This window comes from Dysidea avara, chromosome 1, assembly GCF_963678975.1.
Source record: "Dysidea avara chromosome 1, odDysAvar1.4, whole genome shotgun sequence".
Lineage (NCBI taxonomy): Eukaryota > Metazoa > Porifera > Demospongiae > Dictyoceratida > Dysideidae > Dysidea > Dysidea avara.
Genome location: NC_089272.1, coordinates 47,127,202 through 47,145,382, shown reverse-complemented (window position 1 = coordinate 47,145,382; position 18,181 = coordinate 47,127,202). Strand labels below are relative to the sequence as shown.

Genomic DNA, 18,181 nt, shown 5'->3' with positions numbered 1-18,181 from the left:
GATCGATTCAATCTCACAATGCATAAGATTTTTCATTTGCATACAACAGAATATTGGAAGCCTGTCACCAAAATTTCTGGAGCTGCCCTTCTCATAAGTAAACAATTGGAAATAATATTTGTTTCATTTCTGTAGTATGCATGTCAGAGGTGTTGGTTTATGATGTGGTAAATGTAAACATGATCATCATCTCTTCAATAAAACTACCTTCGTACATGTATATGCAAGTGACTACAAGGCTAAAATCATGCCTTCGCTGATTTTTCAATACACAATGAACATTTTAAGCCAAATCCCAATGTTGTATACTAATGCAAATGGAAGTTATGGCTGTGAATGTAAGCACCTGTAGTTTATTTTTAGTATAGTCACTGTACAAATCGATTTACTTGCTCTTCCTACTGTCTAATACTATAATCCCAAAACTACAGTACTCACCATAATAAGCTAGTGATCCATTCCTTGGATACTGTAAATAATAAATTCAGAAATTGGGTGTGTTGCTGAGACAGCGGCAATATTACAGATGATGGAAGCTTTCATAGAGCCTTGCTATTTGCATTGAACAAATGTTGAAATTTTGCTTTCAAAATGAATTGATATATACCTGTTTTCATGCTGTTTTTGAAAAAATGAGACTTTCCTCGCATACTCAAGAATAATTATTTTGTGTTGAACAGTTTCTAAAAATTTAAGTTTAGTTTTTGATATACGCTGCCTCAATTTATGATTTCAGCAATGAAATTCAAATATCATTATAAAAATGTGCACTTTGGAAACACAATATTATAATATTAATGTACCATGAAACCACCTAACTTGAAAGGAAAATTTCAGGGTACATATCTCATAAACCCTGGCTTGCCATGGTACATTTAAGTTAAACCATGGCTGGCCATGGTTTATTCATGGCCTTGATATCTGGTGAGGTAACGTTAGTTTGTTTTTATAAGAATCCTGGCAGCATTCGATTGTGGGAGTTTATTATTGCTCACGTGATGAAAACCATGAGGCTGATTTTCCATCCTACAGCACTCAGACGGAGGCGATTCGACTTCCTCACCACCCTATGAGTTGACAAACGAAAGTTCAAGGTGAAAACTAGTGTCATGGGTAATTTACAAGCGCTTGTCTGCGTGTTTGATTATGTACCATGCCCATATTTCGTATATCATGAGGTAACCACTCTACAGCGAAGCTTACCCCTCTAGATGTTTAGAAAACTGTGTATTCAGTGTTTAAGTGATGTAGCAACTTTGAAACACTTGTAAAATCGCTAAATTGAGTGTTTCCATGATATCCGTAGGATTTGCCTGTTTATGTTAACAAACTTAGTCACAACATTAGTTGTTGCTGTCCCATAATCGAATTTCACAAGTTGGTCTGTATAATGAATTCGGTGGTTGGTCAAGTATTGGTTTGGTGATTAGTTGCCCGCAGGCTCTTAGCCTGCATTGGCATGGTACATATCAGTTGTATCATGTGCCCTCGTGATTTGCCTGATTTGTACACCCATGCTCTCGGACCTAATGGCCCTCGAGCTTGGGTGTACATATCAGGAAAATCACTCGGGTACGTGGTACAACTATTACTTGTATACTATCAAACATGACATGAAAGTATCACACCATTATGTGTCACTTTCACACCTCAGATCAAAGGGGTCACCTGGGCTACATTCGCAATGTAGCCCAGTTGGTGACTTTCCCAGTCTACATCTGAATATAGACCGGGCTACAACTGGGCAGCAATTTTATAGACATTAAAGTCAAAATCAATTGTAGGGATCAATTAATACTCACATGATTAGTATGCATGATTTGAATGTCAGCATAAAAACCACTACGATGTAAAACATTTTGTTAGCTTCACTATCCTACGAGTTGAAAAACGTTGGGCTAAGGTGAGAACTAGTGCTAGAACTATTCACCAAGCATTTCTACGTATTTCCAAATACGGACCACAGAAGTAACCACAAGCTTACCTACTAGGTCTGTAACGAAAAATTTGGACCTTCTATTTTGGTTCCCCCCGGTCCAAATATATCAAAATATTTGGACCCTGCGGAACAAAAATGTTTGAAATATATGGACCCCTATGAAATATTTCATCCCCCTACAAAATTTGTTTTAACATCATTTGCATGCATTCAAAGGGGGTTTAGATATTTCAGCTGAAATAATCAATCTCCTTATCTTATATTATTCTATAGATGATTACCCACCCTATATACATATACATAGTGCATGCATGTGTAAGTGTTCCACAGGCTCACAGAATCAGCTCAAGGTAGGGATGTCAAACGAATTTTTAAAAGTTTAACAAATTCATGTTTTAGTCACAGCATCTTGTAGAGCTTGCAAAATGCTGCAAATTGATATATATACAGTACAGCTCAAAGGTAACGTCGCAAGTATACACATGCGAGTAATGCTCGCATCTTCTCGCGGGATCATTCTTTTGCAGTGTACTGTACAATACCTGTGGAATATCGCGTGGATATGCACTAGCCGCACGAGAAACTTGCCACACATGAGAACACTCGCTACTGAGTTTAGTAACTTCATACAACACTTAAATCACATAAACATTTGTGATCGGTCCCAGGTTAATTGTACTATTGTGTGCAGATCCGGTATACAGGCTGTGCCTTTACCAGTACTTTAATCATAATCATAATTATGTTCGTGCAAGCCTAGCTAGCTAATTATACAGTAGAATGCAATAAACGCACGCCTGGGCCCGCAGAATGCAATGGGTGGAATATTTACGAAAACGAAAAAAATCCGTAAATTCTAAAGCGCTTGTTTCACAATGAAACAAAGTGATAACACCAAAAACCTTGGCAACATCGTGATCCTAAAAGCAAGAGGAGTTCCAAAATCTTTGTTTCGTGTCAGTACTCTCAAGGAGACAGATGATATCAGCGTTAGTCTACTTTGCGTTAGACGAACGGTTCACTATCGCTTTTTCTCACGTTCGTTTGCCTTCGCCGGTCCCCCATGGATGTATGAAAGGCCTGGAAGACAAACCTTACCCAGCAATGGATTTGCTGGTTCATGGAGCATTCGATGGTGTAAGCTGCATCTTGGTAGAGGACTGCATCCATATGTTATGATCGTTTTATTAAACGCCTGTAGTTTATTGTCACTGTACAGATCAATTATTTGCTGTTAGCACTTCATAGGCCCTTCGTATCGCTGTAACTTTGAAATTTCTTGGCTTCTAGAGTTGAAACTTCGGTTGACCATTCCTTTAACTATCTAGATAAAGAAAATATGAATTAGAAACTGGGGTTCTATGGCATTACTTGGCGACCAATCCATTTACGTTTACGGTAGCTATACTGCTAGCTACAGCACTGACTGTAGTCCGTGACAGAGTCAAGGTAAAGTCAGCAGCTAAGTTACCAAGTATTCGGTAGCTACAACACAGGCATTGCAATAGGAGACTTCACAGCTGGCGGAACTGAGCCAGTGCTGCCTCCCAAGACCATCTGTGAGACTTGTTATCTGGTCTTGCGTGACGCTCTTGAGTAAAGTTAGCTATCATGGAGCATTACTGTAGCCTTGCTGCATCCACATGGGTCACTCGAGCACAAGTCACGCACGCCATGCGTGTACATGCAACGTTACTCGTGAGCTGTACTGTAGGTTTGCCACATTTACTTTAGTGGTAGCAAGTAATTGTTAAATAAACAAATAGGCGGTTCTCCTGACTTCTCTATTGAGAACCATTGGTAGCCATGGCACAAAACAAAAACAAGTGACATATGGGTAACTATGTCACTGTGTATTCTCAATTGCTATATAGCAAACTAATACAGGCTTTCAAGTTGCATCTTGCACTGACTGAAAACCAACCAATCGATTAACTGAAACGCTGTTGTGCATGGCAATCGATAAAACTAGCCTACTGTCGTCTTCCATACATTTTATAGGCAGGGATCTAACATTGGGGCTTATACACGCACCTAGCTACTCTAATCATGAGGAAACTCACCAGAAGAGCACTACATTGATCAGTTCATTACCATGAAACGAAAAAATCTAGTTCCTAAACTGTTTGCAAGAAATTCCAAAATTTTGCAGGATTTTGACATCCCTACTCAAGAGATCAGTGATCAAATATTTTAAGTGAGTATTTGTTCCCCCACAGCCGATAAGTGTACATAAGGGAAGATCAAATTATTCAAATTAAGTGAAAGATTTGTTCCCCCATAACTAAAACTTACACAAGGGGAGATCAAATATTTATTTGTTCTCCCACAGTCAATAAGCTTACATATAACAGAGGGATAAAACAATTGAATTGAAATATTTGTTCCCCCACAGTCAATAGTTTAGGGGAAAATATGAAGTGAAATATTTGTTTCCCTGCAGCATATAGATAAATTTTGTTCCCTAGCTTGCAGCATAAGCTAACATAAAAGGATCAAATCCAGTGAAACATTTTCCCCCTCAGCATTATTATCAGCATATATAATGTATATAAATGGAGGATGAAATAGCTATATTAAGTGAAATAATTACTTGCTCCTCCACATGTAGTCAGTCATGTATAGTTATTTGTAAATTATATAGGATTGAAATATTGTACATGCATGAGTAGTGATTAATGGTACATGCGTTTCACACATGCCCACACGTGCTAACGTGGCAGGAGTAACTGTACACATAGTAAAGCCGTGAAGTTTCCTATGATACTGAAGACTAGGAAAAATCATTTTCAGTCTGTGAGTCAGTCTGTGTTATTGTAGATTTCCTGCCATCTATTTTTCTGTTTGTGGTTCACAATAGCTATTCAGGGAGAGGGAAGGGGGAATGATTATTTCAGCTGAAATATTTGGACTCTGTTTTAATGGTCAGCAGCTTTTCTAGAGGGAGGGGTCCAAATATTTCAAGGAGAAGTGGACCCCATTGGGAGGTCCAAATATATTGTTACAGGTGTTTAGTAAACTCTGCTTTTAGCAATTATTTCATAAACAATTCAATAGCACTGATTAAAGCATTAAACTAGCATAACCGAATTTCTGTTTGCTACAGCATCTCTAGGATTGTCCCGTTTATCATAACCAGAACATACTGACTGCTTATTCATAATCAAAACTTTTAGGCATGCATATCATACAGTATGATAATACTGTATAGTAGGAACCACAAAGGAGTAGGTATGGCCCATAAAATAACATTACCCAAAAACCAGCCTCGATTTTCCGATTTTCCCTGACAACAATCAGGCAGTATTGTTTAGGTAAAACTAAGCCCAAACAAGCTTTCAGATTTACCCGAAATGCTTTCAACAAATCGCTATAGAACATTATTTTTAATTTAATGGAATTTTCTAGTGACTGACTAACTGACTGACTGACTGACTTATTGAGTAACTGACTAACTAATGCCTTCAGACAAGCGTAACTCAATAATGGCTAAGGATATGGGCTTGATTTTTCACTGTTCAATATTGCTTTGGCCCGAGAGGTACCTTTTGACATACCACAGTACGTACAATGTATTCTTCATGGACTTACCATTGTCCTCCTTTGTGTTCCATTCATCTTTGCTGACAGCAAAAAGTGTTGATTTGGTGGTAGCACGTGATGGCTTCCCTTCATAATGGAAATCGTCTGTATTTTTCATAGTGGCTACCTTGATGGCAGAGGTGCTTTTTGAATAGTTCTTGATTCGTACTACTGTGTAATGGTTGAACATAGCCAACAACTAAGTGTAATTGATACTTCATTTTTCAGGCGATATTTGATATAACTGGGGTGCGTGGCACCATTTCTTTTGGTATACATGGATTGCAGAGGCACTTTCTAACAGTTCTTGATATGTAACAGGTTAAACATAGCTGACAATGAAGCATAATGGATATTTCACTTTTCAGATGATAATTGATATAGCTGGGGATTGCGGCACCATTTCAGATGCAGTATGCGTGGGTTCACCAGTCATAATTATTATTTACAAAAAAGTTAACAAACAAGTGCACTAAAAATGGAATTTTCAACTAGAGTAGGGACCATAGAACATTGATAAAAAGTACTGAATCAAGTTGGAGTAGTCCATGATATTAAATCACAGTAAAACAATAAGAAGTGTTATATCTCTACTGTCAATATCACCCTGATACAGATGTGAAGTGTTACATATTAGCTGTAACACAGGGCATTTGGGCTTTTGCCGGATAGCTATGTATGCCCTTATGCCATGTTGCAACTATTACATGCAACACTTTCACACCTCAGATCAAAGGAGTCACCTAGGCTACATTTTGTATGTCTCCCAGCTAGCCAGGCCACATACAAAATGTATAGCCCAGGTTACATCTGGGCAGTGATTATATAGACGTTAAGGCTGAAAGCGATTGGGGATCGATTAATACTCACATGATTAGTATGCATGACTTGAATTTTGCCATGAAAACTACTCAGACAGAGAATGTTTGTTATCCTCACTATCCTACGAGTTAAAAAAACATTGGGCTAAGGCGAGAATTAGAGCTATAGCTTATTCACCAATTGTTTATGCATGTTTCTGAATATGGACTACACCCTCATCATGAAGTTACCATTCTGCATGAAACAATCACTGTACAAGGAAGCTTTTGCTCAGCTGGTCACATTTGCTAACTACTCTTTCAGCAAAACTGGATTGTCCAGCAGCAGTCAATAAAGTGAGACTCCTGGCATGTCAGAGTTTTTGGAACACTGTGGCACAATGCAATGAAAAGGCATGACCTATAGAAAAACAGCTATACTCAGTGCATTGTTAAATGACATGATTGTTATAATAGCCATAATGGTTAACATTCTTGTCAAAAATTACTTTTATGATGTCAACTCAATGCCATATACCTGCACAATGCAGAGATCCTTGTAAAGGTACAATTTAGTTGTCTCGTCCAATACCTGCAATACCACCAAACCTCAATAACAACATTCTGCTAATGTTTATGTACATGAATGCAATACAAATCAAACAGTATAGCAGTTCTGGTTAAGTAGGGATTGCCCTTAAAATAAAGCATGCCACCTAAAATACCACTTTTAAAAATCATCCTAGAAACCTCTTACATGGCAAAAAATCACACTTATGGAATAATACTAGCATCAACAACTGAAGTAGAGCTCCAACTGATATAAAGTAGTGAAACAATAAATAAATGATTGTATTACAGCATAGTGTCAGTAATCAATTATTGGCCTTGTGTATGCCAACCTACAGGATTCTCGTTTAGAACAAGATATACACAATTTTTTTATACTCAGCGATGGGTAATTTAATACTCTAGAACATACCAGCTTCCCAGGCAGTGGCATTCTTCAGTAGCATCTGGCCAAAGACAGTAGTGTACAGCATCAATTATTATTGATGTTCAATGTTGTTTATCATCGTCTCGTTAACTTGCATATACACATGTACATCAATTATCGTTCGGTTTGAGGTATTTTGCTTGGCATTCCAACACAATTCAAAACCAAATCTTACCAATAGTCCAAAAGGGTCCACCAGTACTAATTGTAATTCCACCATAATTTCAAGGAAGTTTTATGTGCAATTTTTTTGAAATGCACTCAAATCAATTTCTAGTAAAATAAGCACTTTAGTATTTCAATGCTCTAAACAACACATTTAAAACAAATTGAACAGTGCTTATATTTTATCAAGGATGTTACAAAGGTTAGCACAGTAATCCTGGTGCCAGAGCTTTGCCTCCTGCGGTACAGCCAATGAACAACTTTTCTCCTCTGTGTATGGGATTCTTATTTACTATGTACACCTTGCTATACCTTTACCTTACCTATCTTACCTTATTTACTATGTACACCTTTCAGGCTAGGTGGGGCCCAGGGCAAAATGTCTCGGTTGTCACCCTCCCCCCTCTGGGTGGCCATGGGCTCAAACTATAGTGCAACATTTCATTTTCAAGTATAATGTAGAATTGAATATGTCAAGTGTTTGCTCACTAGTTTGCATACTTTCTAATTGGAAAATGTTTGATATCACTTTGACATCAATGATCAAGCTTGAAACTTTAGTAGTGCATAATTACATTGCTTTTTGTATTTGTTGTGTATCATATTACATGAAGCTTTATATTTATACGCAGATCAGTTATCCATCAGTGTTACACCAATTAATTCAGTGATTTTTGAGAAAGGAACTGCTCAGTTCACTGCTACAGCAAGTGGTATAAACATGAGAAATTTTGTGTATCAATGGAGGAAGAGAGGTAATAGTAGTCTTCCTAATAAGGTGTCTGGTGGAAATGGAGCAGTGCTAACAATTCCTAATCTTGTGAAATCTGATGAAGGACAATATTATTGTACTGTGACTAATGAGTGGGGTAATAGTGTGAAGAGTGATTATATCACATTTACTGTTCAAGGTTTGCACATACGTAAACTACTTTATGAACATTTGCTTGGAAATATACATGTCAGACTAGATTTTAAACTATCCATTTTACAATAAAAACTCACAAAAGGGGTATTACAAATGTCTATCATACAGTACGATACACTATGAGTGTATTAGGGATCATAAGGTTTGGCATAAAAAAAGGTTGCTACAAACTTTTATTTGGAATTTAGACTACCTGACTGTCTGACTGACTGATTGACTGCCTGACTGATGTCTTCAGACAAACATAAGTCAATAACGGCTAAGGCCACAGGCTTGATTTTTTCACTGTTTGATGTCACTTCAGCCCTACTGGTGCCTTTTGGCATACCGCAGTATGCACAATGCATGTTTCATGAACTTATCTGTGTTCTCCTTTGTGTCCCATTTATCTTTGCTGACAACACAAAGTGTTGATTCATGGTAGCACTGTGTGAGGCTTCCCTACATTTGATGGGAATCATCCGAGTTTTCTGTTGTGACTGGGTTGATTGCAGAAGTCCTTCTCCTAGTGCTCTTTGTTTGTAACGCTGTGTAATGGGTTGAACATACAGTAGCTGAAAACAAAGTGTAATGGCCACTTCGCTATTCTGGAAACTGATAGTTAGGATGCACGTTCAGATAAAACAATAAGCCTGGTGACATTCTTTCCATGTGGTATGCTTAGGTTAACCAGTCATAATAATGTTACAACAAAGGTAAGCAAAACAAGTATAAGGAAAACTTAAGAATTTTAAATTTGATCAGGGATCCTAGAAATAAAAGGTAATGAAACAAGGGAGGTCGTCTACACCTGAAGATATATTAGTGGACATTTAATCCCTAATTCAGTCATGTTAGGGTCCACTACAATATCGGTGATCTCCCTGGTTTCACTACTTTTTATTTCTATGATCTCTAACCAAATTTAAAATTCTTCTCCTTATACTTGTAAATGCATAGTCTGCATGCTACTGGTTGAATAAACTTGTGCCTGTGTATGTGCAAGGTAGAAATGTGCTAAATATATGTCCAAACAATTAACTATATAGATGAAATCAGTTGAGTAATATTTTTAATGCAGCCATATGTTGGTCACCAGTTTTGGTATTACATTTTTTCATATTAGTCTAATTTTGGAAAGCCACACCCTTTTTCAGGCTTGTGCCTAATATGCTGGCATAATGTTTAGAATTATAGGTCATCTATTTTGTAAGAATAATTATAGGATGCTTACAGGAATAATTTTAGTGCATCCACGGGAATAATCAGTGTAATTATGGGGCATGTCTCTTGGAATGATCAATAATGAGAGATTTTTGATTATATAAAAGAAAGACTTAAGTCACTAAGAATGATGATAATTATTATTATAGGGCTGAAAACCTCCAAAAAGGTCGATATACTCTAACAGAACGTTCAAATACTCTAATAGAGCAGTCAAAATGTTAGATGTTAACAATCTGCTGCTATTATCAGGGCATACCGCAGTACATTCTTCATGGACTTACTAGTGTCCTCTTTTGTGTCTCATTCATCTTTGCTGACAGCGAAAAGTGTCGATTTGGTGATCATAGCACGTGATGGCTTCCCTTCGTAACGGAAATCGTCCATATTTTTCATAGTGGCTATTTTGAAAGTAGAGGTGCTTTCCAAACAGTTCTTAATTCGTACTGCTGTTTAACGGGTTGAACAGAGCCAACGGCGAAGCGTAATGGATACTTCACTTTTCAGACGATAATTAATAATATTGGGGGGCGCGGCACGATTTCTTTCTATTGGTATGCGTGGATTGCAGAGGTGCTTTACGAACAATTCTTGATTTGAAATGCTGTGCAATGGGTCAGGGCCAGAGCCCATGGTCCGGCCAATCACTTTTCAGCTGCTTGATTTTAGTGAAAAAATCGAGATACTCTAATAGAGCAGTCATCAAAATATACTCTAATAGAACAGTCATCGTGATACTCTAATAAAGCATTCAGTACTTATAGTCTAAGCCATGACATCTGTGTTAACTGTCTTAAAATACCCAGTGAGTCATCTGCATGGCACACTGCATTGAGCTAATTGATTTTTAAATGTGAGTAAAAATAAACCTCAAAGTCAGTCATAAGCTAGTTTTGAGAACCAAAGTACAAAAATAAGTGAAATCTACACAAAATCCGCCAAGCAGTGAAACAATGGTGTGGTCTTAAAAAGCCTTGTTTATAAAGTTGTGAAATCAAAGGTGGTGGCCAAGAAATGGCTGCAATGATGTTAATGCTAATAAATTTTAATAATGGTTGTCTGTATTCTTAAAATAATTATATTAGCATTGCAGCCATTTCTTGGCTGCCACCTTTGATTTTACAAGTTTTTCAACAAGGCCTTTCAAGATCGCACCATTTTTTCACATTTGTGTGGATATAAACAAACACATTGAATAATATTATGTTGATATGATTTTTGTGCTTATTTAGGTCATCCAGAGATCACGGATCACCCAACAGGTGGTGATATACCAATGGGAAGAAGCATCACTCTCATGTGTAGAGCTAGTAGTCTAGGAACACTCACATATTCATGGAAGAGAAAAATTTCTGGTAGTAGATGGACTAGTGTTAGTAATCGTAACACAACATCATATACTACTGATACAACACTGACAATCGGAGAGTACAAGTACAAATGTAAAGTCAGAAATGAGGCTGGATCAGTTGTGTCTAATAGGGCTATTGTTAATGTGTATGGTGAGTATTGTACTAACAGGTAAGACATGATGACACAAGTGTCCACAGGTCATCCCAATATCACAACTCACCCCACTAGTCAGTTGACAACTGTTGGTATGAATGTTACTCTGAATTGTGAAGGAACTGGTAGAGGATCAATTACATATCAATGGGAGACTAGTAATGTCAAGGAAAGACACTGGTCATATACTAACAATGGCAATAACAGGAGACTTGTTGTCAGAAACTTACAAGAGTCACAACGGTATAGGTGTGTAGTGTCCAATGAAGCTGGTGTGACAAGATCAAATATTGCTATTCTCACTGTTTTAAGTAAGCAGCTTTATTGATATCTAGCTAACTATTGTTATTTGTTACGTACCTACAGAAATCACCACTCACCTATCACTTTTTATAGTGGTATCACCTACTGTCTAGCGCTATAATTCCAAACCACTTACCACAATAAGCTATAACTTTGGTGATCCATTCCTTTGACACATACGTAGATAGTAATAAAGAAATTCAGAAGATGTGCAACTTGGCGACCTTTTGCTGACAATTATAACAAGTACACAAAAATTTGGAATTTTCAACTTGAGTAGAGACAAAATGTACTCGATAAAATGTACTGAAACAAGTTTGAGTAGTCCATGATATTAAATCACAGTAAAACTATAAGAAGTGTTATATCCCTACTGTGCATTTCCGTTATGGTACCTTGAGCAAAGTAGGGATGTAACAAGTCTTATTGTTTTAATGTGATTTAATATCATGGACTACTCCAACTTGTTTCAGTACTTTTTATTGATGCGCTATGGTCCCTACTCTTGGTCTTGTGGGAAAATTGAAGCTGGTTTTTGGGTGATGTTATTTCATGGGCCACGCCTACTCCTTTGTGGTCCCTACTATACAGTTACTATGATAGTTGATGGAAGCTCTCAAAGAGCCTAGCATTTTGTGTTGAACAAGTGTTGCAGTTTTGTTTCTAAATAGAATTGATACCCAGAACTGGAACTAGAACAATAATTTATTTTCCTAAATACTGGAACTAGAACTGAAACTAAAAAGAAAATTTATCAAGTACTGGAACTAATACTGAAACTGAAATTGGTCACAATCATTTAGTTATTATCAATAAAAATAGCAAATACGATGCTCATTACACGACTAGAGTTAGTGTGCTGATAAAAGCAACAACTAATAAGTATTCAATAGAATGATGCAAAAGGATATATATATATATATAGCTAGAAACACTGGGCTGAACTGGAAGACTGGACAACTGGACTCATGCCTTATATATAAATATTCAGGCTTGAAGAAACCATTACATTTGTTAGAGTTAATTCTTCCTTGTTTCTGAGGACAATTTTGGCTTTTGACTTCCATGCTTTTGAGATATTGAACATATTGAACTTAGCTATGCTGCTATAAAAGAAATGATATTGTTACACATGTGCAAATTAACCTATCAACTTTTCCCACCTGCAGTGCTTGTTCATTTTTTTAGGGTTATTTACAGATAACAACTTGTGTTAATGCTTTGAGCAGGAATTTTTTGCTAGTCAATCTTGAAACACGTGCAAAATAGCTGTTAAAAGTTGAAATATTAAATACTTCCATTTACAGTTAAACTCTCAGCTCTGTGTGTGCATGTGCGTCCACCATCTTTCTTGTTTTTAACATTTTATATATAGTAGTGACGATCGATATGCATCCTCTAACTCGAGCTATGGGCAGAGATGGGGTAACGCGTTACGTAATATAATGCATTACGTAATATATATTACAATTCACGATTCTGAGTAATACAACGCATTACTTTTGGAAATGCAGTAATATAACTTTAAGTTATTTTTGGAAATGCAGTAATATAACTTTAAGTTACTTTTGGAAACTATAATTCGTTACTAGTAACGAAAAAAGTAATGTTATTACGTATCGAGCAGCTGGAAGCGAAAAGTAACGAGTAACTTTACCGAGATGTAACGAGTGATACTACGAGTAAAGATGAACAAGTAACGCATTATAAATGGATTTTACTGCCAATTATCCATTCCACTATTAATTATAATCACCTTAATCCATTAACCTTTCTTCTATAATGGTGCTCAGGTGTTGCACGTACGCGTGACTGATGTGCATCACGTGACTGCATGTGGTTTATATGTTAACTTTAACTTAGCTGTCTTAATAAAAAAAGTAACTTAGCATTAGTAACTTAATATTTGTAGCTAGTATTATTTAGTTAGTAACTTAATATGTAATATTATTAAGTTACTCTTTATTCTAAGTAATATGTAACTGTAATATATTATACTGATATAAAAGTAATATGTAATATCAAGACACACGGTAGTGTGTCGTGCGGCCCAAGAAGCCGGCGTGCCACCCGTGAGTATATTAACAGGAAGAAAGAAAATGCAATTTTCACACCTATGTAGCTCTGTGATCCCTTATCCGATTGGAACCACATTTGCTAGAGAGGTGCCGGCCAGTAAGGGGAGTCTACACACCAAATTTGAAGAAAAGTGCTCCAGCCATTTCCGAGATACGAGCTAACAAAATTTCGTTTTAATTTCTTCGTTTTCTTCTACTTCTTCATTTCGCACACTTCGCAAAATCCGCCATAAAACACGAATGCGTGCTCAGATCGGGCTGAAATTTGGCACACTTAAAGGGCCCATTGAGGCGGATCTCTGTACCAACTTTCGTAGGAATCCGATGAACATTCACGGAGTTATGACCGATTATTTGCGTAAAATAAGGTCGAAGGTCTGTCACGCCTACAGGGTAAACTCCATTGCGGAATCAGTTGAAAATTGCTATGTAAATGGAGCAACCATCGTAGGAGTGCCTTTTTGTGGTTTTAAAGGAATTGGGATAAAGACCACGGAGATATGACACAAAACCCGACCTGTGTCAAAATTACGCGATCGATTTTTATGAATAAAAATACTATTAGTTTTCGTGTCTATCAGGCAAACCGCTTAGAGCAATGAGCTGAAAATCAGTATGATGCTGCTACTCAGTTTTATAAGAGATTGGCCAACCTTTTGAGTGCAAAGCACAGTCTTTCCTATGGAATAGTGATGGGATGGCTGAGATGTAAATTGAGCTTCTCTTTGTTGAGGTCTGCAATTATGTGCATTCGCGGTGCCAGGTCCAGTTTGCGCTGTCCCATTGCTGAGGCACCGATTGCTGTGCAGGTGCAGGTCGCTGAGGCCCATATGTAAGATAATTTGTTTTTGTTTATTATGTACTGTTTTATCTTATGCCATTAATTTGTAAAAAAAAAAATAAAATAAAAAATCAGTATGTAGCTGGAATAATCATCATAGAAAGTCCTTGCAGTAGTACAGAAGAATCGGATTACAAACCACTGAGTTATGATTAGAAAGGCAACTATGTGTAGCAAATGCGAGATCGAGATACTCTAATAGAACAGTCACCCTAATAAAGCATTCAGCTGCATTTATAATTTACTCGATTATATTACATTGCAAGTTATTCTGTAGGGAATTCAGCTATAAACAAGTCACCTTGTAGTCAGATCAGCCAGAAGAAGGTACCTAATAGAGAGTTCAGCTACAAAAAAACCATCATGCAGAGAGTTCAGCTCAAACAAATTGCCCTGTAGAGAGATCAGCTAGAAGAAGTTACCTTGTAGAGAGTTCAGTTACAAAGAAACAATCATGCAAAGAGTTCATCTGCAAACAAATCACCCAGTAGAAAGTTCCGCTATGAACAGATCACACTGTAGAGAGTTCAGTTAGAAACAAGTCATCTTTTAAAGAGATCAGCTAGAAGAAGTCACCTTGTAGAGAGTTCAGCTACAAAGAAACCACCATGTAAGAGAGTTCAGCTGCAAACAAATAACCTGTAGAGAGTTCAGCTAGGAACAAGTCACCCTGTACAGAGATCAGCTAGAAACAAGTCACCCTGTAGAGAATTCAGCTACAAACAAATCACCTGTAGAGAGTTCAGCTACAAACAAATCACCCTGTAGAGAGATCAGCTAGAAGAAGTCACCTTGTAGAGAGTTCAGCTATAAAGAAACCACCATGTAGAGAGTTCAGCTGCAAACAAATCCCCTGTAGAGAGTTCAGCTAGAAACAAGTCACCCTGTAGAGAGATCAGCTAGAAACAAGTCACCCTGTAGAGAGATCAGCTAGAAACATGTCACCCTGTAGAGAGTTCAGCTAGAAGAAGTCACATTGTAGAAAGTTCAGCTACAAAGAAACTACCATGTAGAGAGTTCAGCTGCAAACAAATCACCCTGTAGAGAACTCAGCTACAAACAAATCACCCTGTAGAGAATTCAGCTACAAGCAAATCACCCTATAGAGAGTTCAGTTACAAAGAAACCACCATGTAGAGAGTTCAGCTGCAAAAAAATCAATCACTCTGTACAGAGTTCAGCTGGAAGAAGTCACCTTGTTGAGAGTTCAGCTGCAAATAAATCACCCTGTAGAGAATTCAGCTACAAACAAATCACCCTGTAGAAAGATCAGCTAGAAGAAGTTACCTTGTAGAGAGTTCAGCTACAAAGAAACCACCATGTAGAGAATTCAGCTGCAAACAAATAACCTGTAGAGAGTTCAGCTAGAAACAAGTCACCCTGTAGAGAGTTCAGTTAGAAGAAGTCACATTGTAGAGAGTTCAGCTACAAAGAAACTACCATGTAGAGAGTTCAGCTGGAAACAAACACCCTGTAGAGAACTCAGCTACAAACAAATCACCCTGTAGTAAGATCAGATAGAAGAAGTTAACTTGTAGGGAGTTCAGCTACAAACAAATCACCCTGTAGAGAGTTCAGCTACAAAGAAATCATCATGTGGAGAGTTCAGCTGCAAAGAAATCATGCTGTAGAGAGTTCAGCTATGAAAAGATCACCCTGTAGAGAGTTCAGCTAGAAGAAGTCACCTTTTAGAGAGTTCAGCTACAAAGCAACCACCATGTAGAGATTTCAGCTGCAAAAAAAAAACCAATAACTCTGTAGAGAGTTCAGCTAGAAGAAGTCACCTTGTAGAGAGTTCAGCTGCAAATAAATCACCCTGTAGAGAATTCAGCTACAAACAAATCACCCTGTAGAAAGATCAGCTAGAAGAAGTTACCTTGTAGAGAGTTCAGCTACAAAGAAACCACCATGTAGAGAGTTCAGCTGCAAACAAATCACCTAAAGAGAGTTCAGCTAGAAACAAGTCACCCTGTAGAGAGATCATCTAGAAGAAGTCACCATGTAGAGAGTTCAGCTACAAAGAAACCGCCATGTAGAGAGTTCAGCTGCAAACAAATCAGCCTCTACAGAGTTCAGATACAAGCAAATCACAGATCAGCTGGAAACAAGTCACACTGTAGAGAGATCAGGTAGTATAAGTTACCTTGTAGAGAGTTCAGCTACAAAAAAAACCACCATGTAGAGAGTTTAGCTGCAAACAAATCACCCAGTAGAAAGTTCAGCTATGAACAGATCACCCTGTTGAGAGTTCAGTTAGAAACAAGTCATCCTGTAGAGAGATAACCTAGAAGTATCACCTTGTAGATAGTTCAGCTACAAACAAATCACCTGTAGAGAGTTCAGCTACAAACAAATCACCCTGTAGAGAGATCAGCTAGAAGAAGTCACCTTGTAGAGAGTTCAGCTATAAAGAAACCACCATGTAGAGAACTCAGCTACAAACAAATCGCCCTGTAGATAGATCAGCTAGAAGAAGTTACCTTGTAGGGAGTTCAGCTACAAACAAATCACCCTTTAGAGAGTTCAGCTACAAAGAAATCATCATGTAGAGAGTTCAGCTGCAAACAAATTATCCTGTAGACAGTTCAGCTATGAAAAGATCACACTGCAGAGAATTCAGCTAGAAGAAGTCACCTTTTAGAGAGTTCAGCTACAAAGCAACCACCATGTAGAGAGTTCAGCTGCAAACACATCACCCTGTAGAGAATTCAGCTACAAACAAATCGTCCTGTGGAGAGACCAGCTAGAAACAAGTCACCCTGTAGACAGATCAGCTAGAAGAAGTTACCTTGTAGAGAGTTCAGCTGCAAACAAATCACCCTGTAGAGAATTCAACTACAAACAGATAACCCTGCAGAGAGTTCAGCTAGAGTCAAGTCACCCTGTAGAGGGAATCCTGTAAAGAGTTCATCTACGTACAAGCATATCACCCTGTAGAGATTTCAGCTACATTTCAAGTCACCCAGTAGAGAGATCAGCTGCAAATTATACTGTGGGGATTAATTGACATGTAATAAATATATGTTCTCTTTTTATATTATGAAATCTTGATATATGCATTATATATATAATTTGTACATTTACTGATAAAACCAGAATGAGTTAAAGTGTTTATAAAATCTGCTTTTTCTTTTTTCTGTGGGGCAAAAAAAATATATATATAGGTTGAAAAGCCCCAAAGCTGGCCATAGGCCGGCTTTGGGGTATACAAATACAAAAAGAAGTGAAATCTAATCAAAAACAGCCAAGCTGTAAAAAAAAGGAGTGCGGCCCTTGAAAAGGCTATGGTGAAAAAAGATGTGAAATTCAAGGTGGCGGCCAAGAAATGTCTGTGATGGTAGGTTAATGGTAAAAATTTTAATAACGACAATTCAGGTGAATTTTGTGCCAACTGACCAAGCGGCACCAAATTCACCTGAATTGTTATTAAAATTTTTACCATTAACCTACCATCACAGCCATTTCTTGGCCGCCACCTTGGATTTCACATCTTTTTTCACCATAGCCTTTTCAAGGGCCGCACTCCTTTTTTTACAGCTTGGCTGTTTTTGATTAGATATTACTTTCATGAAGTAACTTCCCCAACTCTGGCTATGGGCATTCAAGTAAGCAAAATTAAGTAGCTGTAGTTTATCTGTCAATCTTGCTTTTCCATATACAAGCTGTAAGTTTACAGGTCCACCTACATGTATAGTCTAAATTTAGTGTAGCTGTGGAAAAAATACTGTAGTTACAACCAGTTTCCTAAATACTTGCAATAAAAAGAAAGAAACTTGTCCAGTCCATGGTCTATCCACTAGTCGAGTCCATGGCTTGTCCACTATCCACGTGGTCTGTCC

At 37.6% G+C, this 18,181-nt stretch overlaps 1 protein-coding gene across 1 annotated transcript in view; it reads left to right on the top strand.

Moving 5' to 3' along the window:
* Positions 1-18,181, top strand: part of LOC136247126 (hemicentin-1-like) — a 33,678-nt gene that overhangs the window by 9,004 nt on the left and 6,493 nt on the right. The window contains exons 7-9 of the mRNA XM_066038751.1: positions 8,116-8,394; positions 10,847-11,116; positions 11,165-11,431. Coding sequence (XP_065894823.1) covers positions 8,116-8,394; positions 10,847-11,116; positions 11,165-11,431 — 816 coding nt within the window. The remainder of the gene's footprint in view (positions 1-8,115; positions 8,395-10,846; positions 11,117-11,164; positions 11,432-18,181) is intronic.